At 50.4% G+C, this 21,088-nt stretch overlaps 2 protein-coding genes across 3 annotated transcripts in view; one reads left to right on the top strand and one right to left on the bottom strand.

Annotated features, from left to right (window-relative positions):
- Positions 1 to 21,088, top strand: part of LOC142012223 (dedicator of cytokinesis protein 2-like) — a 454,965-nt gene that overhangs the window by 179,574 nt on the left and 254,303 nt on the right. The window lies entirely within an intron of this gene.
- The window catches only part of LOC142012268 (uncharacterized), a 46,761-nt gene that overhangs the window by 12,961 nt on the left and 12,712 nt on the right, over positions 1 to 21,088 (bottom strand). For both annotated transcript variants that reach the window (XM_074992124.1, XM_074992126.1), the window contains exon 2: positions 5,277 to 7,411. In XM_074992124.1, the coding sequence (XP_074848225.1) occupies positions 5,277 to 6,928 (1,652 nt within the window). In that variant the 5' untranslated portion in view covers positions 6,929 to 7,411. The remainder of the gene's footprint in view (positions 1 to 5,276; positions 7,412 to 21,088) is intronic.

Genomic DNA, 21,088 nt, shown 5'->3' with positions numbered 1-21,088 from the left:
CAAAGGTCCACCTAGCCCAGCCTTCTGTCCTCTGGTGGAGGCATAAGAACACAAGAACAGCCATACTGGGTCAGACCACAGGCCCATCAAGCCCAGTTTCCTGTCTTCCGACAGTGGCCAATGCCAGGTGCCCCAGAGGGCATGAATAGAACAGGTAATCATCAAGTGATCAATTCTCTGTTGTCCATTTCCAGCCTCTTGGAAACAGAGGCTAGGGACACTGCCCACGCCCATCCTGGCTAACAGCCGTCGATGGACCTATCCCCCATGAATTTATCTAGTTCTTTTTTTAAACTTTACTATAGTCTTGGCCTTCACATTCTCTGGCAAGGCGTTCCACAGGTTAACTGCGCATTGTGTGAAATGACAGAGGCCCCATAGCGAATGAACAGAATTGGCAATCACCAAGTGATCCATCATATCTCCCATTCCCACCTCTGACAAACAAAGGCTAGAGGAAGAACAAGTTAAGAATTACGCATCTTGGCTACTAGCCATTGACAAAGCTATCCTCCATATACTTATCTACTTCTTTTTTGAACCCTGTTATGGTCTTGGCCTTTACAATATCCCACTAGGCGATGGGATGATGGTGGTCTGGATCTGGTGGTTTGGTGAGCTGAATTGGGCCTGCAGGCCATATTTTGCCCACCTCTGGTCTAGATGGTGCTGGTCCTGCCATGAGTTCAGGGTCCTGGACTACATGGCCTTTTGAAGTCCCTTCTAGTCCTATGATTCTATGATTCACATAGTAGCACATTTGATTTTACCAGTACTCTGGAACTTCCCCAGCTTTCAGGATTTGTTAAAATGCACAATACAGGTTCAGAGAGCTCCTCAGCCAGGGTGCAGGCTATTTGGTCTCAACACTTCAAAAATGCTTTTCTTTAATACCTGCTGTTTCACATCTTCTGTCCTCACTGGTGGAATAGCAAACATTTCATTATTATTGTGAGATAGGAGATCACAATCTTGTTTCTTTCCCTACGCAGCTCTGAATGTGTCCGCTTTTTCTGCATTGTGATTTTTCCATTCCTTACCTAGTATTAGATCTGTATCATTGTTTGGATGTCATTTATTCCTGATACATTTAAAGAATTCCTTGCTATAGCTTTTAACCTCACTGGACTTGGATTTTCACTGATACTTTTCGTTTCCCTTTTCAGAATAAGGCCGTGAGTTGGGTGCAGTCTTGTTTGTGTTAGAAGGTTATCTATACTTTTCCAAACCTGAAAGGGTGAGCCCCTGGGTAGAAGTCCCTCACCATGATAGCACAGGTTTTCTTCTACGCTGTGTAGGTATTTTTGAGAAGCTGCTCATGTTTGCCCCTTCTCTGGTTACTACAGCAGCCTCCTGCCAATAAACTATCTTGTGACTTGTTCACTGATCTGTAAGCAGATGAGAACACAGTTGTAATTTTCAGAATGTCCTGGGAATCTTTTCTGTACTTTCCATCCCATTCTGCGTGTGTGTGGGGGGGTTATCTGGCTGCTTATCTGGTCACAGCTGTACATTGAGCTGTCTTCAGTGAGCTGCCTATGGTGATGCTAGGTCCCTTTCCTGAGCCGACAGCTTATTTAGTCCACAGCAAAATGACCCACAATTTGAAATTTAACCTCCAGTGTGTGTTACTTAGTGTTTATCAGCCTGAATCCCAGTTGCCAGAGCACTGCCCTTTCCCCTCCCAGGACAGATCTCTCTGCATTGCCTCCGGTGCTCCCCTCTTCTTTGTAATTTGGCATTCCATGGTATCATCAGTCCATCCTTGCTCATCTCTCTTTTTCAAATAGTTAATTAATATGTGATGTCCCAGGCCTGGTGCAGAACCAGGCAGTCCCATCATTAGCCTTCACCATGCTGAAAACTAACAATCCATTCCTACTTGTTATTGTGGTCACCTTGCCAGTTACAGCTCCAAGTCAGCACTTTTGCTTCTCACTCCATGACAGCTTTGGTTGCTTAACACCTCGGGGAAGGAGCCTTGACAAAAGCATTTTAAAAGGCTAAGTATGGTGTTAGATGCACACCTGGATTCTAGACTGGAATGCTGGGAACCATCAAAGGTTTGTTGGAAGGGAGGGGACTAGAAGCTTGGAGATTGTGGATGCAGAGCTCTGGTGTGCAGCCATGTGCTGGGGAAAACATCCTTACCTTGGTCTGAGACCAATGAGGAGGGGCTGTTCTTTCCCCTAGGCACCACAGGCATAGCTTGTCATGGTAATGCAAGCTCACTGAATAGACACAAGTGTGTGGGAAGCCCAGGCTAGCGGGGGGCTGTGAGTCAGGACTGAGGAACACTAGCCGAGCTGGGAGAGGGGAAAGTCCAGGGCAAGGAGAGCAGAGGGCTGCAGGTTAGGACTGAGGCACCCTAGCAGAGCTCTGCGTTTGGAGTGCCCTGGGTCGGAAGTGGAAGGGGGCTTCAGACACATGGGCAGAGGACGACGTTTTGTTCCAGATAGGAGCAGACTCACGCTCTGGGACCGTGTGTGATGTGGGCCAGGGCACTGGTGCTGCTCCTAGGTCCCCATTCTCAGGAGCAGCAGAATCAGACGTGCCTACTGAGTGTTTTGTTTGGAGACCTGACCACTCCCAGCAGGGAACCCTTGTTCCCTGGCAGGGGCTGCCTGTAGGAGACTCTCTCTGTGCTCACTGCTTCTTCATCTGCCTTTTTCTGACAAGAGCTGTGCTGCTCGACTGCTGAGCCCTCCATTCATCTCCGCTAGCCCGCCCTGCGCGGCAAGGAGAAATGACCAGCCCGCATGCACCGCCTGAAACCAAGGGCTGGCAAGGCAGGCTCAGCTGTAAACCAGGAGAACGTGTTCTAATCCCAGCTCCTCCAGGGGGGCAAGGGTTTTTGTACCCTTTGCAACCATGCCCTGCCCTTAGAGGGAGGCAGCTAACAGCCACCTATTTTTCAGGTTAACTGGGCTGTGTGTGTAGGCCTAGCAGTAGAATCCACATGCATACTATGACAGACCCGAATCTCACCCACTTTGCCCTGCTGCCTTTTGGAAGCAGTGTCCCAAATTATATGCACGTAGAACTCCCCCTGATTCAGCAGCGTGGTGTCACTCTGGTGGCTGCGCCCCACAGGGAGGTTTCTGCGGGTACATCTAGGCTACGTCTACACGTGAAGCCTACATCGAAGTAGCCTATTTCGATGTGGCGACATCAAAATAGGCTATTTCGATGAATAACGTCTACACGTCCTCCAGGGCTGGCAACGTCGATGTTCAACATCGACGTTGCGCAGCACCACATCGAAATAGGCGCAGCGAGGGAACGTCTACACGCCACAGTAGCACACATCGAAATAAGGGTGCCAGGCACAGCTGCAGACAGGGTCACAGGGCGGACTCAACAGCCAGCTGCTCCCTTAAAGGGCCCCTCCCAGACACACTTGTACTAAACAGCACAAGATACACAGAGCCGACAACGAGTTGCAGACCCTGTGCATGCAGCATGAATCCCCCGCTGCAGCAGCAGCAGCCAGAAGCCCTGGGCTAAGGGCTGCTGCACACGGTGACCATAGAGCCCCGCACGGGCTGGAGAGACAGCGTCTCTCAACCCCCCAGCTGATGGCTGCCATGGAGGACCCCACAATTTCGAAGTTGCGGGACGCGGATCGTCTACACAGTCCCTACTTCGACGTTGAACGTCGAAGTAGGGCGCTATTCCGATCCCCTCATGAGGTTAGCGACTTCGACGTCTCGCCGCCTAACGTCGAAGTTAACTTCGAAATAGCGCCCGACGTGTGTAGCCGCGACGGGCGCTATTTCGAAGTTAGTGCCGCTACTTCGAAGTAGTGTGCACGTGTAGACACAGCTCTACACTGCAAACAACAAAAAAACCCACAGTTGTGGCAACAAATCTCAGTGCCTGGATCAACTCAAAGGGGTGGCAGGGCTCCAAGGACAGGGCTTTGTTCAGGTTTCAGCTGGAGTCCAGGCTCTGAAATCCAGTTGAAAGGGGTGGGGGGTCTGAGAGCAAGGGCTGCAGCCTGAGGCCAAATGTCTACACTGCTGTTGTCCGCACCAACTGACCCAGGCTTGGAGACCTGCTGGTGCAGGGGTTTAGTGGGGTGTTCAATGTGGACTGAGCCTGAATCTGTTATCACTTCCTTGCTAAAGGAGTTTGTCGTGCTTTTAGATCCAAGCCCTGAGTTCAGTCCTTGCTCAGAATTCAAACTGAAGTGCTATTACATTTGGCTGTGTTGTCTAAAACTGCTATATCATACTCTGTTCCCAGTGCCAAGAACAGACACCAGTAACCCTGATACCCAGCATTCCAGCACTAGCTCCCAAACAGCTGTGTAGCTGTGAAATTGTGACCCCACAGAGGGTACTGGCAATCTTTCCTTCCGCTTCCCCCTCATTGCTGTGGGAGTGTACATGGATCTGAAACCCATACGTTCAAACTCTCTTAATGACTCTATAATGTGAGGACACTGCAATTAATGTTATTTCTATTCCAAATGATTGCTGAGAGAACTAAATTTAGATGGTGTTAATATTGTATCAGAGGTGTAGTTTGAAGGTTTGTATTTTGCTGAATGGGAACTGTCCCTCTAAGAAGATAGGCTATTTGTGCAGCAGGGTTGCGAGTGATCGACTGCATGGGCGGGACATACTTCCTGTGGTTGCAGAGAGAAGCCCCTGTGAGTTGTAGAAAGGTCAGCACTTGAGCTGATTTTCCCAGGCAGCAACCTCACTCCCAGGAGCAATATTGTGTGCAGGGCCTGACTGCCGTAGGATAGTGCTAATGAGCTCCAGAGCCTTTCTCCTGGAGGACACTGCCTACAATCCCCCACCCCCAGCTCAGCACAACTGACAGCAGTTCCCATCTAGGGGATGTCTGGTGGTCCCTGTCCAAAATGAGTTTGGGGATTTCAGTCCTATGACACAAAATCATCCCTGTGCGTCTACCAGGTCTGACAGCCAGTGCAAGGCCAATACAGTGCTGTGCCCAGAGACTGGACTGTCTCTCACCCAAATGGGAGAACTGCTGTGTGTTGGCATGGGATGGAAGGGCTGAGGAAATGTGTGCACAGGGCTGGTGCTCCATGTGCCAGTTGGGGGATGGGGTCAGGGAGGTGGCATTGGGCTAGTGCTGTTTGGACAATCAGTCTGCGTTCCCTGGAGCAATGTTACCCTTTCCTCACCTGATATCTCATTTGATCATTCATCCAAATCTGTGTCGGTGAATCAGTGCATCTTGTCTTCCCCGTTCAGCACTGCAGCCCTCCCCATCATCCCATCTGCACCCTGCCTGCTCACCCATCCCGCTGGGACTCCTTCTTCTCCAGGTCCTGGATGACATCTAGCAGCACCTTGATGGTTTGTTGGCTGGTTTCCAGAACCCCTTCCAGGGACTGCAGCTGTGATTGTAGATCCCTTATTTCCCTGGGCTGCACACCCAAATGTCCCTGAGATGTTAGGAAATGTTCATCCTCCTTGGACAAACCCACTTGTCCTTTGGCTGTAGCCACCAACTGCAGGAGATCTTGAACATGGTGCAGAGTCTCCAGCTGCTCAGCTGTCAGACCAGGCTCTCCCAGCAGCTCACTGCTGCAGGGGGCCCCAGCAGTTTGGGTGAAGTGCTGTGTCCTTGGAAGGCACCTCTGGCTGGATGAGATTGGTTGCAGAGGCTCCTTCAAGTTCATGCAGCCACACTCAGTCTGGATGGCCTTTAGCTTGCTGCGGACACTGGGCCCTGCAGCCCCAGGGTGCATCTGACTGCTGCTGGGAGCCTGGATGTTGAGTGTGGCTGGTGTCTTCTCCAGCAGGGCAGCTGTAGAGCTGCTCTGGCTTGGTGGTGACAGGACTGTGCTGGGGCTCTGGTTCAAAGGGAGGCCACTGAGCCTGTACCAGTAAGAGTGGTGATGCTGTTGCAGGGGAGTGGTAGGGTCTCCTTGGGAGGGGCACTGAGCTTGTTGGCTGAGCCTGTGTCTATGTGTCAGCAGGAGGTTCTGTTGGCCATTATGAAAAGGCTGGGATGGCAGGTCCTGCTCAGACTGGCTCCTGTTCAGAGGCCACGGTTCTGCAGTTGGCCCAGGCTGTTCAGCTGGCACAGAGGGAGGATGCAGGGGACCGTGTCTCTCCTTGCAGTTCCCACAGTTGGTGTATGGAGGGGGCTGGGAGGAGCAGTGGCTGGGGCTGGGCCCTGGGGGGCAGCCTGTTAGCTGAGAGGTATAGTTGGCAGCAGTACACCTGATGGTCCCTGGGTAAGGTGGGCAAGGAGCCCTGGGTGGCGGAGTCAGCCCATGGCACAAAGTGGCACATGGATTGGGGCCTGGCTGCCCCTCTCTGCTGGTGTGCTGGGTGAGGGTGGGGGCAGGGAGGTGGTTGTGCGCAGAAAGGCTGGTGAGGGCGCACTGGAGGAGATCTCTGCTGCCTCTGGCAGAGGTGGGTGCCCTGGTTGGGTCCCTGCGATCTTCCTGGCTCTTGCTGGGCTCCCGGGTGGTGGCTAGCACCTCCTCCTGGACAAAGTTGCAGGTGTTCTTGCTGCAGAAGTGGGCAGCTGGGAGTTGCTTCTGGAGGATGGGGGAAGTCTGAATGGCCGTGCTGAGACACACCCTGGCGGGCACAGGCAGTGCCAGCAAGCATGGCTCGGCCTGGGGCCAGCTCTGTGGGGCATCTGATGCATGCTTTACTACTAGCTCAGGGAACTCCCTAGGGGGCACAGAGGCACATGGGGCATTGGTGTCAGGTGTGGCTACTGGCTCTTGGTGGGGGCTTGCCACCTCCTCAGGGTTGCCCTCCACCAGGTCCTTGAAGCGTACCTGCTGGGTGCGGTTGCGTCGGCGCTTGAGGCGGGTCTCAATATCAGGAGAGTCACGGTTCAGCAGCACCGAGCGAACTGTCATGGCTTTCTCCTGGCTACCCTCGCTGCTCCCAGCCAGGCAGGGGCTGGCCTCCTTACTGCCCATCTCGCGCTGCCCCTCCCTGCCTTCAGGCCCCAGGATCCACTCCCATGCTCTTATGTCCCACTGCTTGGGAGGCTGCAGTACCCAGGCTGCAACCCAGCAGAGGGAGCATGTCCTCCACCTGTCAGAGCTGCAGCAGGTGTCCCATGCTAATGGCTGCCCTTGGCTTGGCAAGGGGCACAGATGGTTTCATCCTCTGCTGCCTGAGGGTCCTGCTTGATGGGAAAGCTGACCAGGAGGTGCAATGATGAGGCTTCCCGTCATGCTGTCCCGCCGTCCTGCCTCTGTCCTTTGCCCCTAAAGCTCCCGACAAATTGCCTGAGCACAGCTGGCCATAGCCGGCTCTGAGCCTGGCCTGGGGCCCCAGAAGCCCATTCTCCTGGCTGCCTTTTCGTTTGCTTCTTAGTCTCCCCCAGGGTTGGACTCCCTGGGGGCAGGATGGCAGCAGACCCAGTCCCAACTCATGGCCCCTACACTCCTTTGGACCTGCAGAGACAGAGAGAGACTGTGAGCAGGAAGCCAGCTTGGGAGCAGCAGCACATCACACTATCTTCTCTCACCTTCCCTCCAAAGGGCAGCAAAGTTCCTCGCACACATGGCTGCCTCCACACAGTTGTTCACCCCGTTCGAGCCTCCCTCCCTGCCCAGACAAGATCATAAACCTAAAGAGACAAGCTTTGAGCTCTAGTGCTGACTCTTCTGCGAAAGGGAAAAGAAAGCCCCTGTAGCATAACCACATTACAAGTTCACAGCTCAGTTCAAGCAGAAGAAACCATTAAAAATAGCTCTGCTGCACTGGGGCTTAGTACATCTAGTTCTGTGCAGGTGGACCAAGGAGCCAGCTCTGCATGGGGCATTGATGGGCCCGATTGCTGGGCTTCCAGGGGGAGTGACAGGCTAGAGTTCTGGGCTCCCTGTGAGGCAGTGACTCAGGGCTTTCCTCAGGATTTATGGGGCCCTATTAAACCGGTGCCTCTGTGCCCAATGGCAGGGGGGGTGGGCAGCCACAATTTTTGGAGGTGTCATATTAAAACAAAAAAGCAGTCCAGTAGCACTTTAAAGACTAAGCTTCTGCAATTCACAAAAGAAATATTTTTAAAACAAATTTTAAACTAAGCTCCTGTGACTAACCGTAATTCAGAAGCAGACCGTATATACCTGGGGTTGGCACATGCCTGGTAAATGGCTTCATTACCACGTGAATGGCTCTTTCCCAGGGTCCATGCTCTCCTAATAGCTCTGGCAGGCTTTTCTGGTTTTAAGTTCACAAGATCTACTCCCACCCACAGAACAGGGGTACGAAGAGGCAGTGGGGTGGACATTAAAGACCCAGTGGTACCCCAAATTTTCAGGTGCCCTAAGCAACTGTGTATTCTGCATATGGCAAGGACATCTCTGCAGTGATGGGCCTGTGCCATGGGTGCAGAGAGCAGTGATGGGCCTGTGTTCTGGGCTCCTTGTGAGACAGTGATGGGCCAGAGGCCAGGCCACAGGGCCCAGTGACAGGCTGCTGGGCATAGGGATGGGCTGGGGCACAGGGAGCCAGCTCACACTAAACCTGGTGAATGTGCTACTCAGAACATGCATCGCCCCTGAACCAGGGGCCTTCATATTGCTCCACTCGCAGCAGTGCTGGCAGTTGAACAGGAGTCCAAGGGCTGCCACTTTGCTCCCATCTTGAGTACAAAGAGGCAGCTTGTGAGAACTACAAGTTCCTGCCTGATGGTGTTCTGAATGGAAGGTGTCAGCCCCTGCTCTTCCAGGCAAGAACACCCCACCCCCCTGCTGCTGCTCCCTCTCTCCATTCCAGGCCTTGGGTCCCCTGTGCTCCTCAGTCCTGAACTGCAGCTGCCTGCTACTCCAGGCCAGGGACTCCGCCTGCAGATGCCCCTTATTGCTTCCCTGCTGTTCCAGGTGTGTGTGTCTGGGGCAAGGAATGAAGTGATGTCCTCTCCAGGAACAGGGACTCTGACAGCTGAATTGGGTTTTTATCCAATCTGAAGTGACTCTAGGAGACACCTGCCACCAACAGCTGGAGGCTCTACGTCTGCCCCACACTGTAGCAAGTAACCAGGCACAGAACCCCTGCACTCCCTGCGTCTCACTTCAGGCACTCCAGTGGGCTGAACTGGGCCCTTCCCCAGCTCCTTGTGTAAGAGGCAACTGGAGTAACTGGTGCTGCCGGGCTTTGCTTCCAGTTCTTTAAGCAGTGAGGGATTCTGGGCAGCACAGTCCAGGGCAGGCCTGCACACAACAGTCCATTTCATAATGCTGCACGCAGTTGCATACACACCTCACCCCATCCTGGTATGGTCACCTGTGCATCAGTCTAGTAATGAGCGTGCATGTATCCCTCCCCCTCGAGGCACACCCCCACTCCCCCACCCCTGGATCCCAAGATACACGCCCAGACACATGCCTAGGGGGATGGTGGCATCTCTGGCCTTAGAGGCTTTTAATGCCCAGCTTGACAAAGCTCTAGCTGGGGTTGGTCCTGCTTTGAGCCAAGGATTGGATCTTCTGAGGTCTCTTCCAACCCTAATCTTCTATGAGGCTGTGATCTCCTGCCTCACCCTATCCCAGCTTTAGTCCCCTCTGTTCTACTTCCATACCTGCCTCCCCGCTGAGGTTCTGCAGCTCGTCACAGCACATGCTCACAAGGGGATGTGACCAAGTCCAACAGCTCATGTTGGAGAGCTCACAAACAGGAACTGCTGCAGGCAGCATTAGAGCCACTAACACTGCTGGGAGCAATACTCCTTTGCCTTGCAATTTAAGTATTCCTGATGTCAGGGCCTGTGAGTGGCCAAAGGTTCCTGTCGAGTGGGTGAGGAGCAGAGCAGCTTCCAACTTCCCCCTCTGCCCCCAATGTACACACCTTCCTCAGCACTCTGAGTGCTGCTTCCTAGCTTCTGCAGCCCCCCTGCTGGGCCAGGACCTACTCCCTGCAATCCACATCTGGGCTCTGCTCCCTAAAGCATGCCCTGCTTGGCTCCTGTTCTGCCCCCCTCCGCCCGCTGGGTCTCAGTCTGGGAGTCCCTGCAGAGCTGGCATTGCTACCCTGTTTGCAGATGGCAGTGCTGCATCCACATCCCTTACATTTCCTTCTCACTGCAACCAAGTTGCTGACTCAGCTGAGTGGCCCAGAGTTAGCTGGTGCTGAGAACAAGCAAAGTTCCCAGGTGCTGAGCTGCACTCGCAACTCCTCCCCCAGTGAGCAGCAAGCTACCCAACTCAGAGCTCAGCAAAACCAAACCACAGCAGGGAGGGAACTTTCTGGTGCCCTGCAGCTTTGGGGGTTCCCCTCCAGAATGGCAGAGGGCAGTGCCCACAGCCAACCTGCCCACTGATGCCTTACATGCTGCAGCTTTATTCAGCATTCTGCTCAGCGCACCAGCCAGCCAGACACCCCGTTACAGGCCAATTTCCTTCCCTGCTCTTGGAGCTGTGCCAGACATAGGGAAATGTTTATAAGGCACAACATTTCAAGACCCACAACGAACAGAACACCTAAGCTGCGTCTACACGTGCACGCTACTTCGAAGTAGCGGCAGTAACTTCGAAATAGCGCGCGTCACGTCTACACGTGTTGGGCGCTATTTCGAAGTTGAAATCGACGTTAGGCGGCGAGACGTCGAAGTCGCTAACCCCATGAGGGGATGGGAATAGCGCCCTACTTCGACGTTCAACATCGAAGTAGGGACGTGTAGACGATCCGCGTCCCGCAACATCGAAATAGCGGGGTCCTCCATGGCGGCCATCAGCTGGGGGGTTGAGAGATACTCTCTCTCCAGCCCTTGCGGGGCTCTGTGGTCACCGTGGGCAGCAGCCCTTAGCCCAGGGCTTCTGGCTGCTGCTGCTGCAGCTGGGGGTCCGTGCTGCATATACAGGGTCTGCAACTAGTTGTTGGCTCTGTATATCTTGCACTGTTTAATGAAAGTGTGTCTGGGAGGGGCCCTTTAAGGGAGCGACTTGCTGTTGAGTCCGCCCCGTGACCCTGTCTGCAGCTGTGCCTGGCTCCCTTATTTCGACGTGTGCTACTTTGGCGTGTAGACGTTCCCTCGCTGTGCCTATTTCGATGTTGGGCTGAGCAACGTCGAAGTTGAACATCGACGTTGCCAGCCCTGGAGGACGTGTAGACGTTATTCATCGAAATAGCCTATTTCGATGTCGCAACATCGAAATAAGCTATTTCGAAGTTGGGTGCACGTGTAGACGTAGCCCTAGTTAGTATGGACAGCAACAGGTTGGAGAGAATCATTACTCCAGGGACAGAGAGAGCTGCAGTGCACAGCTGTTTCCAATAGCTGTAGGGTGGGTGTACAAGGCCAACTCAGCTCAGAGGCTAGGGGGCTTCAGGCAGTGCTCCCCAAAGACAGTGAGAAGCACCCTTCCCTCCCGCTGTAGAAAGGGAGAGCACTGGACACACTGGCTGCCCTTACAGCAATCACTCTCTGGCCGTGTCTACACTCGCCCCAAACTTCGAAATGGCCACGCAAATGGCCATTTCGAAGTTTACTAGTGAAGCGCTGAAATGCATATTCAGCGCCTCATTAGCATGCGGGCGGCCGCGGCACTTCGAAATTGGCGCGGCTCGTCCCGGTGGGGCTCCTTTTCAGCGCTTCATTAGTAAACTTCGAAATGGCCATTTGCATGGCAATTTCGAAGTTTGGGGCTAGTGTAGACACGGCCTTTGACCCTGCTTCCCATAGGCGACCTATGCTTCTTTGCTCATTTCTGGCTGCATCTCCTGAGCCCAGCACAGCTGCAGGAAGCTCTGGGCACGTTCCCGCAGGGCTGCAGCACTCAGGCCATGCCATCCTGGGGACACCAAGCAGGATGGGGAACAGCTCAGGGGAAAAGATCACTATCTATTATTCTTACCCCATTCACTCTGGGAGGTCATATTCTAGCCCATCAGAGCTTCAGCCATGGCAGGTGCCTGCTGTGGACAAGGCAAGCCACACCTGGAGCTCTACTGACTCCTGCAAGGTCTTTCAGAGGAACATGGGTTTGTTTCACTAGATCAGATCCATCATCAAACAGTCCAGGATCCTGCCTACCAAAGTAGCCAGTTCCTGAGTGTACACCCCCCAATTTACCCAACAGCTGTTCACAGCATGCACAGACTGCAGGCAGCTGGAGACCGCGACGGATGGCTTCTGCAGTCAGCTAGGATGGAAATGTTTAGCAAGAGTCTTTGTGCAGAGCCTTCTATCTGCAGAAGACAGTGACTGGACCGCAGGGGGCTCTGTGATAGAACCCAAAAATTAGTCTGGAACTCTGGCAGCAGAGGAATGCAGGAGACCCGCAGTTTAAGAGAGAAACTGATAGAATCAGGAAGATAATGCAGCTAACACCCATAAATCAGAACAATCCTGTGTGGCACTAAAAGCCATTGGGTGAGTGAAGCCTGCAGATACCCACAAGAAAGTTCTGTAGGAGCTGCCCCAGACAGGGGAATGGGCACTCTAGGGGCAGCTGGAACTCAGGGCTGATAAAGGCAAAGTAATTAAAAGATTCAAGGCAAGAAAGGACAATTATGAATACCCAGTCTGAACTCCTGCACAACCCAGAGATACCTGCATTGAATGGACCTCCTGGCTAAGCTAACACAGAGCTTTTATAGGCACCCAGTGCACATTGGAGAGTTTAAGCTGGATTCTGCATGCACCAAACTATGGTCTAAATTAACTGTACCCATTAAGCGATGTCACTGTCAGTGTCACTGTGGGCACCTCCTGATACCAAAAGAGTTTGGCTGCATAAGCGACAGGATGGAGGATAATGTGGAACATATTCTAACTGTTCTCTAAATCCATGGCCCAACCCATCTGGTGCTGTCTGCAGTGCTGTGTCCCCCACTGCCCCCCAGGACAATGCAGAGCTAGGAGTTCAAAGAGGCAATGGTCGTGATTCAGGAGTTGGTCCTCAGAGGGAAGACTGGATCAAAATCTATAACAAATGCAGACAGACCATGTTAAAATACTGCTAACGTAGCAAAGTCAAGTGCTCAAAATTTAGGAGACACCAGTGTTTAGGGTAACCATGAAACCTCAGTTCTGCCCCCTTGCGTGCATGCATTATGCTACAGTTGTTAATTACAGCTTCACCTACTACCTTCTGCACAGGACCTCTGTGTTAATGGTGCTCAATCCTGCTGGAAAAGCATAACAAGTGGGGTTCTGCAGGGGTCTGTTTTGGGACCAGTTCTGTTCAATATCTTCATTAATGATTTGGATATTGGCATAGAAAGTACACTTATTAAGTTTGCAGATGATACCAAGCTGGGAGGGGTTGCAACTACCTTGGAGGATAGGGTCAATATTCAGAATGATCTAGATAAATTGGAGAAATGGTCTGAAGTAAACAGGATGAAGTTTAATAAAGATAAATGTAAGGTGCTGCACTTAGGAAGGAATAATCTGTTTCACACATACAGAATGGGAAAAGACTGTCTAGGAAGGAGTACAGCAGAAAGGGATCTAGGGGTTCTAGTAGATCACAAGTTAAATAAGAGTCAACAGTGTGATGCTGTTGCAAAAAAAGCAAACATGTTCACAAACATGTTGTGAACAAGACACGAGAAATCATTCTACCGCTCTACTCTGCGCTGGTTAGGCCTCAGCTGGAATATTGTGTCCAGTTCTGGGCACCCCAATTCAAGAAAGATGTGGAGAAATTAGAGAAGGTCCAGAGAAGAGCAACTAGAATGACAAAAGGTCTGGAGAACATGACTTATGAAGAAAGGCTGAAAGAATTGGGCTTGTTTAGCTTGGAAAAAAGAAGATTGAGGGGGGGGCATGATAGCGGTTTTCAGATATCTTAAAGGGTGTCATAAGGAGGAGGGAGAAAACTTGTTCTTCTTGGCCTCTGAGGAGAGAACAAGAGGCAATGGACTTAAGCTGCAGCAAGGGAAGTTTAGGTTGGACATTAGGAAAAAGTTCCTAACTGTCAGGGTGGTCAAGTACTGGAATAAGTTGCCAAGGGAGGTTGTGGAATCTCCCTCGCTGGAGATATTTAAGAACAGATTAGATAGATGTCTATCAGGGATGGTGTAGATAGTGGTCGGTCTTGCCGTCGGGGCAGGGGACTGGACTCGCTGGCCTCCTGAGGCCCCTTCCGGTCCTAGTGTTCTATGATTCTATGATCATTCAGTGGATCTGGGGAGTAATCACAATTGGGATGTAAATGAGGCTGTTGTCTGGGGGAAGTCAGAGAAGAAGTGCTGTGAACAAAGCAGAGGACTGCAGGAAGAGAGAGGATGGGCTCTTGGTTGAGGCAGTTCTATGGTGCCAGGAGAACTGGATTCTATCCTTGCTCCTGTCACTGAGCTCCTATCTAATGCTGAGCAAGTCACCTGACCCTAACTTCACAGGTTCCTCATTCTCCAGTTGCCCAATTTGAGATCCTGGGGCTGACCACTCCCAACTGCAGCTGAGGCTGGTAGGTGCAGTGCTTTGGCCATGGTGCATGGTGCTGGACTGGGTCTGAGACCGAGTGCCACTGAACTAATCATTTCACGCCTCATTTACCACACACTCTTCCAACCCTGCTCAGGAGTCCACATAAATATATATAAATTATAAATATATGTAAAGCAATATAAAATGGGGAGTCTGTAAAACAGTTCGTCCTAGGGGGTCTGAGATTGGCATCAACGATTAGTGAACCCACCCTTTTCACCTATTTCAAAAATAGGGATTATGATCCCACCTACCTGATGGGGCCCTCTGAAAATGAACTGGTTTGTGAAGCACTCACGTACACTTGTGATGTGCACCACAGCAATACCCACGAGGAAATGTGGACTCCTGAGCAGGGCTGGAAGAGTGTGTGGTAAATAAGGCTTGGAAATAAGGCTTGCAGAATGAGGAAGATTACTGAATAGATGCTCATGCAGCAAGCGCCATCCTCCAGTGCCCTGTCAGCGATCATATACTCGCTGAGTGTATCACAAAGCAGACACACAGTACCACTACCCAGCTATTACACAGGGCTTGTCGCCAGCAGCTTTCACAGCACTTTACATATGGAGTCTGTGTTACCCCATGTTACAGATGGAGAAGCAAGCACGGAGGGGTGAAATGGCTAGTTCAGTGGCACTTGGTCTCAGACCCAGTCCAGTGCCATTCACTGGCATTTGCTAACTCAAGAGCTTGACTCGGCAACCTGACCAATACTCTTTTTCACATAAATTTGTGTTTTTAAGAAAGTTGAAATCCCCTCTGGTGTTCATAGCAGCTGGCTTTGATCCTAGCCAAAGGAGCTGATTCAGGCTGTTAGAGCCACTCTACATAGGGAGAACGTCAGCTGACCTGGGCCTCCCAGGCTGACAGCAAAGCATTGGTAAAGGAGGCAGTGGCCTCTGTAGTACTATCGTCACCAGGGAAAGGGCCAAGCTAGAAGCAAGGCTTGAGGTGAGGGACTGTAGTTAGTACATGTAGTTAATGGGAGGGAAGTGACAGGATCTTTGTTCCCTCCCTTTAGGAGACAGAGGACCCACTGTTTATTTTATGTGCCATGGTAACTCCTAGGACCACCAGGCATGCAGATTGCTGTTGTGCTGCACACTGTACAAAGTGCAATCCGTGCCCCAGAGAACTCAGTCTGGACATGAGACAGAGGGTGACGCGAGCATGGAAGAGAGATGGGGATAGTAGTAATTGCAGTGACATGCCTGCCCTGCTCTCCCAGACTCACGTCACAGCGGTATAAGAACACACTCCTGCTGTGTCACAGTGAAGAGCTATTTGTAGAGTGCTAGTGCAAGCCCCACTTGCCCAGGTCTATTGAATCAGCTGTGGCTGAGCTCTCACTTGCTCCAGAATGCAGTGTAGACATACACCACAGCTCCAATAGCCAATGCTTCCAGGGTCATGATGACTACAGGCAGGAGACAGTGGAGACAAAGGTGAACTGCATGTCTTTAGAGGGCACTACTACGTGGTCAACTGTGATCTGTTGCACCGAGTAGAGCAAATATAGGGGGAAGCAGTACAGCAGCTTTTAGTACCAAAGAAGCACACAAAGGCAGTGTTAGAGCTAGGTCACAGTCATTTATCTGGGTGACATCTACGAGTAGATAAGGCCCTGGATAGAGTCCTTAAGAGCTTTTACTGGCCCAGAGTATGGGTAGAGGTCCAATGCTACTGGGCCTCCTGCCCAGAATGCCAGCTGCACAGCCCTCAACCTCAGTTACGGGTCCTGCTGGTGCCCTAGCTGGTAACTGAAGTCCCTTCTGAAAGTACAGCCATGGATCTAATGGGGCCCATTAGAAATATTGGCCTGGGACCACCAAAATATATTCATCATCTTTGACTATACCACACAGTACCCAGAAGCCATTCTCCTAAGAAACCCAACAGCCAAGGCAATAGCAAAATTACTGGTCCAGGTTTTTGCTACACTGGACATCTCTAAGGAGATCCTGAATGACCAAGGGACTCCCTTCATGTCAGGATTAATAAGGTTCTTATGTATCCTGCTCCACATCCAAACCTTGAAGTTGATAGGCTAATTGAACAGTTTTGTTCCCTCAAAAGCATGATGAAGAAAGCTGCTGCCCAGGATGGAAAAGACTTGGGTATTGTTCTGCCATACCTGACGTGTGCAGGTCCCCCAGACTTCTACTGAATTCTCCTGCTTCAAACTACTTCATAGGTGCCACCTGTGCAGCATAATAGTTCACACCAATGAGGACTGGGAAGAAAAACCCAACCCAGGGGAGAACATCACTAAGCACAGGGCACAGATGAGAGTATGACTAGTCTGAGAGGCCCCCATAGCTTTGGAGCAAGCACAAGAGGCCCAATGGACCTAGTACAATTCTTGGGTGAAAAAAAGAAAATTTCAGCCAGGAGACCCAATGATGGTGCTTGGTGCCAACAAGAGAAAGAAGCTCCTAGCCAACTACAGTGGGCCGTATGAAATACTAGAAGCCATTGGGAAGGTAGAGTGTAAAGTAAAGCGACCAGACCGCTGACGACAAGAATAGGTTTACCCCATCAACTTACTGAAACCCTGGTGTGACCAGAAAACATGCCTGGTCACCGAAGGGGCTCCACCCCAGGTAAATGGTCCACAAGAGCAGGTGAAGATATCCCCCAAATTAACCCCAGGCCAATGAACAGATGTCATTGATATCATCCAATGTATCAAAGATGTATTCGCCATCCAGAACAGCCCAATGAGGATGGTTCAGCACCACATTTCATCATTTGTAAAGAGCAAATCATGTCAAACCAACTTGATGGCCTTCTTTGATAGGATAACAAGCCTTGTGGATAACAGGGAAGTGGTAGATGTGGTGTAACTAGACTTTAATAAAGCATTTGATAGAGTCTTGCATAACTTGCTTGTAAATAAACTAGGTAAACACAAATTAGATGGGGCTATTATAAGGTGAGTGAGTAACTGGTTGGATAAACATTCCCAGAGAGTGGTTATCAATGGTTTACAGTCATGCTGGAAGGGCATAACAAGTACAATTCCCCAGGGATCAGTGTTGAGACTAGTTCTATTCAATATATTTATTCAAGATTTAGAAAATGGCATAGAAGGTACATTTGTAAAGTTTGTGGATGATACCAATCTGGGAGGGGTTGCAACTGCTTTGAAAGATAGGATTATAATTCAAAATGATCTGGACGAACTGAAAAAAATTTTTTGAGGTAAATAGGATGAAATTCAATACGGACAATGCAATGTACTTCACCTAGGAAGGAAGAATCAGTCTCATGCATACAAAATGGGAAATTGCTGGCTAGGAAGGAGTAACAAAGAAAGGGATCTACAGGTCACAGTGGACCAAAAGCTAAATATGAGTCAAAAATATGACACTGTTGCAAAAAGGGTGAATATCATTCTAGGATGAATTAATAAAAGTGTTATAAGGAAGACACAAGAAGTAATTCTTTCGCTGTACTCTACATTGATTAGAGCTCAACTGGAGCATTGTGTCCAGCCCTTGGTGCCACATTTCAGGAAAGGTGGAGGAATTGGAAAAGGTCAAGAGAAGAGCAACAAAAATGTTTCAAAATCCAGAAAACATGACCTATGCCGGATGATTGAAAGAACTGGGTTTGGTTAGTCTAGAAAAGAGAAGACTCAGAGAAGACATGATAGCAGGCTTCAAGTAAAAGGTCATTGCAAGAAGAGGAAAGAAGAATGATTCTCCTTAACCTCTAATTATAGTACAAGAAGCAACGGGCTTAAATTGCAGCAAGGAAGGTTTAGGCTGGACATTAGGAAAAGCTTCCTAACTATCAGGGTAGGTTAAACAGTGGAGTAAATTGCCTAGGGAAGTTGTGGAATCTCCATCATTGGAGATTTTTAAGAGCAGGTTAGACAAACATCTGCCAGGGATGGTCTAGATAGTGCTTGGTCCTGCCATTAATGCAGGGGGACTGAATTGGGCACTCTCTAACCGGGCACTCTCGGGACCTGACCAGTGTGGAACCTGGTAATTTCCAGAAATACAGGAGGTCAATATAGTCTAGCAGTATTTCCAATACTTCCACTGCTTACTGGGCTCTCAGAAGACATTTATGGGTAAATTAGAGCAAATACTAAGAGCCAGGACTAGTAACTGTAAACAAGCTTCATGGAAACATAGGAAACTTGGTGACACCCAAGATAAGTGGACATCTGGCCAACTAAAATTATGCCAGACCACAGATGTTGCTGGACCAGAGTGCTGGACTAGAAAGTTTTAATTTCTAATAGTGTTGATGTGCTATACTTAAGACTCTGTAAAACATCTGACTTATTACCACACAACATTTTGATTGAAAAACTACCACGGTAAAAAAATAATATGGAATACATTAAATGGAGTGAAAACTAGTTAACTGATAGGTCTTCAAGGCTATGTGTAGACAGCACCCTAACCTTGAAATAATCTAAGGAATTCTGATTAGATTTTGAAATAGGCTGTTTCAGCATATGGCGTTGTCTAAACAGCCCCACATGCCAAAATAAAGCCCTATTTTGAGGGATCACTGTACTCCTCATGCAATGAGATTTACAGGGATGCTGGAATAGTGAAATCCCCCACTGCCTTGTGGATTATCCTGGGAAGGAATAAGGCTAAGGGAGTAAACCCTGACAGAAAATCCGGAGGGGAGTCCTAAGGCGGTTCTGTGTCAACTTCTGGCACTGTCCCAGCAACTCCTGCAGCTGAGCTCGTACCAAACGTAGAGGTTATCCTTTCCTTTGGACTATATCAGTAAAGCTGAGGTGCGGGGCCTGGTGTCTGGGCAGCCCAGGGTCTCCATAAAAATTGCCCAGGCTCGTGCCTGGAGAGGTACTCCAGCATCACTTAACAGCACTGAACCAACACGGGAGGCAACAGATACTGGTTATAAGCTCTTGCTCGATTGGCGTAGAGAACGAGCGCCAGGGGTTGCTTCTGATGGTGGGAGAGATCATCGCATCTCGTTGGACAGTCACTGCCCGCCTTAAGCTGGGCAGCCCCCAGCCAGTAGGGTACTCTCTCGCCACAGTTCACTTGCCTCACTGGGTGCATGAGGCTTAAGGTTCCCAAACCTGACAAGTGACTGAAATGAGCACCAGACAAACCAACACGAAAATTATTAAGAAAAGGAAATCATTGAAGTTTCAAGCTTGCTTGTTGGACTGTACAGACCATGTCGACCGGTTTGACTGAATATCTTCAGGACATCAGCGACACCCAAAAGACCACTGCCATCAACAAGGAACTGAAGAGGCTCCAAGCTGACATTGCCACTTTGCAGGAGATGCAACTCACAGCTTCGGGATCCCTAGAGGAAAAGGACTACACCTTTTTCTGGCAGGGCAAAGCCCAAGAGGAACCCAGGGAGCACGGTGTTGGCTTTGCCATCAGAAACACCCTTCTGCAAATGGTGGAACTAGTCACGGGCGGATCAGAAAGACTCCTTCAGGTCAAACTTCAAACCTGCACCAGTCCCATCCACCTGATCAGCGCTTTTGCTCCAACCCTGAACACCACACCAGAAGCAAAGGACAAGTTCTACGATGAGCTCAGTGCTGCCATAGTGCAAATACCTGCTCATGACCAATTGTACCTTTTGGGTGACTTCAATGCAAGAGTTGGAGCCGATCGTGGCTCATGGCCCTCTTGCCTAGGTCACTTGGGTGTGGGAAAAATGAATGACAACAGACAGCGTCTCCTCGAACTTTGCACGTACCACAATCTGTGCATCACAAACACATTTTTCCAAACTAAGCCACAGCACAGAGTGTCATGGAGACACCCACGCTCGAAACACTGGCACCAATTAGACTTGGTCATCACCAGATGCGACAATGTCAAAAACGTCCTCCTGACATGCAGCTACCATAGTGCCGACTGCGATACAGATCATTCGCTAGTCTGCTCCAAGCTCAAGCTGGGACCCAGGAAGCTCCACCCTTCTAAACCAACTGGAAGGCCCCACATTGATGCCAGAAAGATGGCAAACTCAGAAAAAGGTGAAATGTTCAGAGAGACCCTTGAGGAGAATCTGCGCAGCAGCCCTGGGGGTGCTGACATGACGTCCAGATGGCAGCATCTGAGGGACACAATCTACAATACGGCCTTGTCAGTGTTTGAAAGAAGAACTGGAAACACAAACGACTGGTTCGAAGCTAACTCCGATGAGATGATTTTAGTCATCGAAAAGAAGCGTGCTGCACTTCTGGAGTACAAACGCTCACCCAGTCAGAGCACCCAGCAAGCACTGAGAGTAGCCAGAAAAACAGTACAGCAGACAGCCAGGCGCTGTGCCAACAACCACTAGCTTAAGCTGTGCAGCAGTATCCAGACCTGTGCTGACTCTGGTAACCTCAGGGGAATGTACGAGGGCATAAAGAAGGCAATGGGACCCATCCAGAACAAGACGGCACCTCTGAAATCCAAATCTGGTGAAGTCATCACTGACAAAGCCAAATAGATGGAGCGATGGGTCGAGCACTACTCTGAACTGTACTCATGCGAGAACACTGTGGTTGATACAGCCCTCAACGCCGTTGAGCTCCTGTCAGTCATGGACGAGCTGGACCAGGAGCCAACTGTGGTTGAATTGAAGAAAGCTATTGACAGCACTCTAGTAGGAAAGGCCCCAGGCCAGGATGGTATACCACCAGAGGTAATCAAGTGTGCCTTGTACACACTCCTGG

This window comes from Carettochelys insculpta, chromosome 4 (genome assembly GCF_033958435.1).
Source record: "Carettochelys insculpta isolate YL-2023 chromosome 4, ASM3395843v1, whole genome shotgun sequence".
Lineage (NCBI taxonomy): Eukaryota > Metazoa > Chordata > Testudines > Carettochelyidae > Carettochelys > Carettochelys insculpta.
This window is presented reverse-complemented; position numbering and strand designations above follow the sequence as displayed.